The 7,959-nt window shown below is 40.6% G+C and overlaps 1 protein-coding gene across 1 annotated transcript; it reads right to left on the reverse strand.

Moving 5' to 3' along the window:
• Positions 1–23: 23 nt before the first annotated feature.
• LOC115183201 (globoside alpha-1,3-N-acetylgalactosaminyltransferase 1-like) lies at positions 24–2,596 on the reverse strand. The gene is made up of 3 exons (XM_029744539.1): positions 2,586–2,596; positions 2,165–2,299; positions 24–757 (listed from the first exon to the last, which is right to left on the reverse strand). The coding sequence occupies exons 1-3, from the start codon at positions 2,594–2,596 to the stop codon at positions 67–69; spliced, it is 837 nt and encodes a 278-aa protein (XP_029600399.1). The 3' UTR covers positions 24–66.
• Between the last annotated feature and the right edge of the window lie 5,363 nt (positions 2,597–7,959).

Below are 7,959 nucleotides of genomic sequence, written 5' to 3' on the forward strand. Positions count from 1 at the left end.
TTAACCTAACATTAACCATAATCAATTCAGTTTTTCTTCTGCCGGTCGAATATCAACTTCCTAGTCCTATACATTGGGATGAATTTCAGCATAGTTTTTAATGACAGTAGAGAAGCGAATGACTTTGACCTCTTTGGTTTTGGTCTTCTTGTCATCCCACTGGTACTCTGGAGACAACAGCTTGCTGGGCTTGTTGTAAAGCAGGTACCTGTTGAGGTGACTCTCCTCCTGCCAGGCAGCCTCGATGGAATTCCTTGCGTCCTCTTCAAGATGGTTCCGACATACCTTTGTTAGTGTGTACACATCCTCCACGGACCCTCCGAACACAGCCCCGGCGTAGTAGTAGTCTCCCTCATCCATGGGGATGTAGGCTGTCGAGGCTGGGCGCCGTTCATATGTGAAGAGGTCACGGGTCGCCTGGTAAAACCATGGGTGAATCACAGCAACCAGCCTGCCCAGAGACTCGGCCCCCCAGCGAGCGTGGAACTTGCTATCCACGTCCAGACAGAAGATGTAGTCGGCCTCCCTGCTGATCTGACGTTCGATGGCTGTCTGAATGATCTCCATCCTCCGGGCTGATATCTCCTGCCAGCGGTTTGAACCTGGGACCTGGATCACACTCAAATGTCTCCCCTGAGACATGTTCACTGATGGAACATCATCGGGACGATCAGTGAAAACATAGTAGCACACGTTGAAGTCGACCATGAAGTGCTTCTCTGCTGTCTCCAGGAAATCTTGGAGAAAGCGGACGTATCTGTCAGAATTTAAAGACACACAGGTAACTGCCAAAATATAGGAAACATCAACATAAAGGGTACTTAATAGAGAGTTGGGCCACCACCAGCCACCTTGGGCCACCACCAGCCACCTTGGGCCGCCACCACCAGCCACCTTGGGCCACCACCAGCCACCTTGGGCCACCACCAGCCACATTGGGCCACCACCAGCCACCTTGGGCCACCACCAGCAACCTTGGGCCACCACCAGCCACCTTGGGCCACCACCAGCCACCTTGGGCCACCACCAGCCACCCTGGGCCACCACCAGCAACCTTGGGCCACCACCAGCCACCTTGGGCCACCACCAGCCACCTTGGGCCACCACGAGCCACCTTGGGCCACCACCAGCCACATTGGGCCACCACCAGCCACCTTGGTCCACCACCAGCCACCAGAACAGCTCTAATGCACCTTGGCAAAGATTCTACAAGTGTCTGAAACTCTATCGGAGGGATAATTTGGTGTTTTGTTGATAGTGGTGGAAACACTATCTCAGGCTCATTTGGATTGAGATCTGGTGACTGGCATATGGTTTACATCGTTTTCATGCTCATCAAACCATTAGGTGACCACTTGTGCCCTGTAAATGGGGGCATTGTTGATCTGGGGGCAGAGCCATGGTAGCAAAAAGAATGACTGAAATAATGGTCAGCCCAGCCTTTTTATACATGACCGTTAGCATAATGGGATGTTCATTGCTTAATTAACTCAGAAACCACACCTGTGTGGAAGCACCTACATTCAATATACTTTGTATCCCTCATTTACTAGTGTTTTCCACTATTTTGTCAGTTACCTGTACATAACATAAGGGTTTAAGGTGCCTTGCTCAAGTGCACAATGGCAGTCTCAGGCTCCTGCGATTCTGATGCCAGAAACCCTCTGTAACTGTATGGTCATTCTCATAGGACTGTATAGGACATACTCAACCATTTCTGAACAGAAATTACAGTCTACCAGGAAATAAACAAAGTAGTACAGTTATTCAAATCTTAGCCAAGCCATGAATCATGACATCATGATATTGTATTACCTGCCATATGACATTAGCTAGTTATGTGCTCATACACTGAGTGTTTTTTTGTTGTCTTGCCCATTCACCATCGGAATGGCACACATACACAATCCATGTCTCGATTGTGTCGAGGCTTAACAATCCTTCTTTAACCTGTCTCCTCCCCTTCCTCTACACTGATTGAAGTGGAATTAACAAGTGACATCAATAAGGGATCATAGCTTTCACCTGGATTCACCTGGTCAGTCTGTTATGGAGAAAGCACGTGTTCATAATGTTTGTACACTCGGTGTAGTTTCAGTGTTGTAAAAATATTGATAGTTTAATTTCCCTTTTGAATATTTGGGAAAAGTTGTAGGCTACTCACTTTCCAACGGCAAACACTGTGGTTGCTATGGTGAGGTTCATGGACTTGTAGATTATGTCGACGAGGTCAGGGTCAAAGGTTCCTTCCCAGACAATGGGTGCCAACCATGGGGTAACTGCCACCACATCAGTACGACTAAAGAAACAGAACAAGATCAAGCCTCACTGTGTTGTTCTGATTATGATCTGAATGTTTACAGATATACAGATCAAGCCTGACTGTATTGTACTGATTATGATCTCAATATTTACAGATATACAGATCAAGCCTGACTGTGTTGTACTGATTATGATCTCAATGTTTACAGATATACAGATCAAGCCTGACTGTGTGGTACTGATTATGATCTCAATGTTTACAGATATACAGATCAAGCCTGACTGTGTTGTACTGATTATGATCTCAATGTTTACAGATATACAGATCAAGCATGACTGTATTGTACTGATTATGATCTCAATGTTTACAGATATACAGATCAAGCTGGAATGTGTGGTACTGATTATAATCTCAATGTTTACAGATATACAGATCAAGCTGGAATGTGTGGTACTGATTATGATCTCAATGTTTACAGATATACAGATCAAGCTGGAATGTGTGGTTCTGATAATGATCTTAATGTTTACAGATATACAGATCAAGCTGGAATGTGTTGTACTGATTATGATCTCAATGTTTACAGATATACAGATCAAGCCTGACTGTATTGTACTGATTATGATCTCAATGTTTACAGATATACAGATCAAGCTGGAATGTGTGGTACTGATTATGATCTCAATGTTTACAGATATACAGATCAAGCTGGAATGTGTTGTACTGATTATGATCTCAATGTTTACAGATATACAGATCAAGCCTGACTGTGTTGTACTGATTATGATCTCAATGTTTACAGATATACAGATCAAGCTGGAATGTGTTGTACTGATAATGATCTCAATGTTTACAGATATACAGATCAAGCTGGAATGTGTTGTACTGATTATGATCTCAATGTTTACAGATATACAGATCAAGCTGGAATGTGTTGTACTGATTAGGATCTCAATGTTTACAGATATACAGATCAAGCTGGAATGTGTTGTACTGATTATAATCTCAATGTTTACAGATAAACAGATCAAGCCTGACTGTGTTGTACTGATTATGATCTCAATGTTTACAGATATACTGATCAAGCTGGAATGTGTTGTACTGAATATGATCTCAATGTTTACAGATATACAGATCAAGCTGGAATGTGTTGTACTGATTATGATCTCAATGTTTACAGATATACAGATCAAGCTGGAATGTGTTGTACTGATTATGATCTCAATGTTTACAGATATACAGATCAAGCCTGAATATATTATACTGATTATGATCTCAATGTTTACAGATATACAGATCAAGCTGGAATGTGTGGTACTGATTATAATCTCACTGTTTACAGATCTACAGATCAAGCTGGAATGTGTGGTACTGATTATGATCTCAATATTTACAGATATACAGATCAAGCTGGAATGTGTTGTACTGATTAATATCTCAATAGTTTACAGATATACAGATCAAGCTGGAATGTGTTGTACTGATTATGATGTCAATGTTTACAGATATACAGATCAAGCTGGAATGTGTGGTACTGATTATGATCTCAATGTTTACAGATATACAGATCAAGCTGGAATGTGTTGTACTGATTATGATCTCAATGTTTACAGATATACAGATCAAGCTGGAATGTGTTGTAGTGATTATGATCTCAATGTTTACAGATATACAGATCAAGCTGGAATGTGTTGTACTGATTATGATATCATTGTTTACAGATATACAGATCAAGCTGGAATGTGTGGTACTGAATATGATCTCAATGTTTACAGATATACAGATCAAGCTGGAATGTGTGGTACTGATTATGATCTCAATGTTTACAGATATACAGATCAAGCCTGACTGTGTTGTACTGATTATGATCTCAATGTTTACAGATATACAGATCAAGCTGGAATGTGTTGTACTGATTATGATCTCAATGTTTACAGATATACAGATCAAGCCTGACTGTGTTGTACTGATTATGATCTCAATGTTTACAGATATACAGATCAAGCCTGACTGTGTTGTACTGATTATGATCTCAATGTTTACAGATATACAGATCAAGCTGGAATGTGTTGTACTGATTATGATCTCAATGTTTACAGATATACAGATCAAGCTGGAATGTGTTGTACTGATTATGATCTCAATGTTTACAGATATACAGATCAAGCTGGAATGTGTTGTACTGATTATGATGTCAATGTTTACAGATATACAGATCAAGCTGGAATGTGTTGTACTGATTATGATCTCAATGTTTACAGATATACAGATCAAGCTGGAATGTGTTGTACTGATTATGATCTCAATGTTTACAGATATACAGATCAAGCTGGAATGTGTTGTACTGATTATGATATCATTGTTTACAGATATACAGATCAAGCTCGAATGTGTGGTACTGATTATGATCTCAATGTTTACAGATATACAGATCAAGCTGGAATGTGTTGTACTGATTATGATCTCAATGTTTACAGATATACAGATCAAGCTGGAATGTGTTGTACTGATTATGATCTCAATGTTTACAGATATACAGATCAAGCCTGACTGTGTTGTACTGATTATGATCTCAATGTTTACAGATATACAGATCAAGCTGGAATGTGTTGTACTGATTATGATCTCAATGTTTACAGATATACAGATCAAGCTGGAATGTGTTGTACTGATTAGGATCTCAATGTTTACAGATATACAGATCAAGCTGGAATGTGTTGTACTGATTATGATCTCAATGTTTACAGATATACAGATCAAGCTGGAATGTGTTGTACTGATTATGATCTCAATGTTTACAGATATACAGATCAAGCTGGAATGTGTTGTACTGATTATGATCTCAATGTTTACAGATATACAGATCAAGCTGGAATGTGTTGTACTGATTATAATCTCAATGTTTACAGATATACAGATCAAGCTGGAATGTGTTGTACTGATCATGATCTCAATAGTTTTGCAAAGAAAGGTCCTTGAAAAGATGTGTGGTTTACCAGGCTACACGCTGATGTGGAAGATAACAATGATATGTAACTAACACAAGGTAACACTACTCACCCCACCAAGACACTGGGCTGCTTGTACAATAGCCTGGGAGAACAAAACGTAATTCATTAGTTAATGAAGATATGGGCTGATGTTATTGCTCTCTCAAAAAAAGGTGCTAGTACCAAAAAGGAGTTTTAACTTCACTGTAAGGGAAACCTTTTTTGGGCTGTGGAGAACCTTTTTTATATTGGTACTTTGGATAATCCTTTATATATAAAAAAAATAAGCTGCAGACAGTAGTAGCAGGAAAACAATGTGGAGAATGGAAGAATAGGATTGGAGTCAATCTAGGTTGCTTTAAAAAATGATTTATCCACGTGGTTTCACCCATGGATGGATGTAAACATGAGGTTTGTGGAGAACTGATTTGGGGGGGGGTGGGTAATTAGGTAGGGGTGTGTCCTCCAGTGGCTGTGGGCTTAAGTTATGTTAATTAAGACAAAATTAGAGGTTGTCTATGATTGATGTCGGTTTTCGCTTTGTCATTATGGGGTATTGTGTGTCTATTGATGAGACAAAGAATTACTCAATCCATTTAAAATAAGGCTGTGACGTAACAAAATGTGGAAAAGGGGAAGGGGTCTGAATACTTTCCAAATACACCGTAAATAAGAGCTAGCTACCATGGAAAGGAAAATACCTGCCTATTTGTGGAAAAAGCACCCTAATAAACTCAATAGTCCTACTGCAGTTTACCTATTTCCTCATGGCCTACACCTACCAACGTGTTTTTGTTTTTATTATATGAGCAAAAAATATTCAATTTTATTTGGAACGGCAAGTTAGTCAAAATTATACAGGCCTATTTATATAATGAATATGAATTCAGAGGGCAGAAATTATTAAATATTAAAGCATTAGACCTCTCACTAAAGGCTTCAGTCACACAAGTTATATTTAAATCCAAACTGGTTCTCTGGCAGATTAGTAAGAATGTCTCACCCCATGTTCAAGAATGGCCTTTTTTCCTTTGTTCAGATTACAACCTCTCACTTTCAGTTATTTGGAAATGATATCATCTCCAAAATACCATTATTTTTTTTAAACAAGCCATAGAAAGTTGGCAAGGCACACACCTGTCTATAAAAGGTCCCACAGTTGACAGTGCATGTCAGAGCAAAAACCAAGCCATGAGGTGGAAGGAATTGTCCGTTGAGCTCCGAGACAGGATTGTGTCGAGGAACAGATGTGGGGAAGGTCCCCAAGAACACAGCGGCCTCCATCATTCTTAAATGGAAGAAGTTTGGAACTACCAAGACTCTTCGTAGAGCTGGCCGCCCGGCCAAACGAAGCATTCGGGGGAGAAGGGCCTTGATCAGGGACTTGACCAAGAACCCAATGGTCACTCTGAAAGAGCTCCAGAGTTCCTCTGTGGAGATGGCAGAATCTTCCAGAAGGACAGCCATCTCTGCAGCACTCCACCAATCAGGCCTTTATGGTAGAGGGGCCAGACGGAAGCAACGACTCAGTAAAATGCACATGACAGCCCACTTGGAGTTTTCCACAAGGCACCTAAAGGACTCTGACCATGAGAAACAAGATTCTCTGTTCTGATGAAACCAAGATTGAACTCTTTGGCCTGAATGCCAAGTGTTACGTCTGGAGGAAACCTGGTACCATCCCTACGGTGAAGTGTGGTGGCAGCATCATGTTGTGGGGATATTTTAGAGGAAAGGACTGGGATACTAGTTAGCATCGAGGGGAAGATAAACGGAGCAAAGAACAGATCCTTGATGAAAACTCTGGGATGCTGGCCTTCTAGGCAGAGTTCCTCAGTCCAGTGTCTGTGTTATTTTGCCCATCTTTTCTTTTTATTGGCCAGTCTAAGATACGGCTTTTTCTTTGCAGCTCTGCCTAGAAGGCCAGCATCCCGGAGTCGCCTCTTCACTGTTGACGTTGAGACTGGTGTTTTGCCGGTACTATTTAATGAAGCTGCCAGTTGAGGACTTGTGAGGCATCTGTTTCTCAAACTAGACACTCTAATGTACTTGTCCTCTTGCTCAGTTGTGCACTGGGGCCTCCCACTCCTCTTTCTATTCTGGTTAGAGCCAGTTTGCTCTGTTCTGTGAAGGGAGTAGTACACAGCATTGTACGAGATCTTCAGTTTCTTGGCAATTTCTCACATTTAATAGCCTTAATTTCTCAGAACAGGAATAGACTGACGAGTTTCAGAATAAAGTTCTTTGTTTCTGGCCATTTTGAGCCTGTAATCGAACCCACAAATGCGGATGCTCCAGATACTCAACTAGTCTAAACAAGGCCAGATGTATTGCTTCTTTAAATCAGCACAACAGTTTTCAGCTGTGCCAATATAATTGGAAAAAGGTTTTCTAATGATCAATTAGCCTTTTAAAATGAAGCTTGGATTAGCTAACACAATGTGCCATTGGAACACAGGAGTGATGGTTGCTGGTAATGGGCCTCTGTACGCCTATGTTGATATTCCATAAACAATCAGCCGTTTCCAGCTACAATTGTCATTTACAACATTAATTGGGGACCCCTTCCCACTCTGATCCCGTTAACGGGATTGCTTGACAAGATACCATGGCGGGAAATTCAAAACTGCAAGAATCTAATAATTTCAATTTCTCAAACAATCAACTATTTTACACAATTTGAAAGATAAACATCTCCTAAATCCA

This window comes from Salmo trutta, unplaced genomic scaffold (genome assembly GCF_901001165.1).
Source record: "Salmo trutta unplaced genomic scaffold, fSalTru1.1, whole genome shotgun sequence".
Taxonomy (NCBI): Eukaryota; Metazoa; Chordata; class Actinopteri; order Salmoniformes; family Salmonidae; genus Salmo; species Salmo trutta.

Bases quoted from the DNA above. Each gene is read 5' to 3' on its own strand.
- LOC115183201 (XM_029744539.1), bottom strand. The intron at 758-2,164 runs GTGAGTAGCCTA...AAATTCTGACAG, and splicing joins ACAGTGTTTGCCGTTGGAAA to ATACGTCCGCTTTCTCCAAG.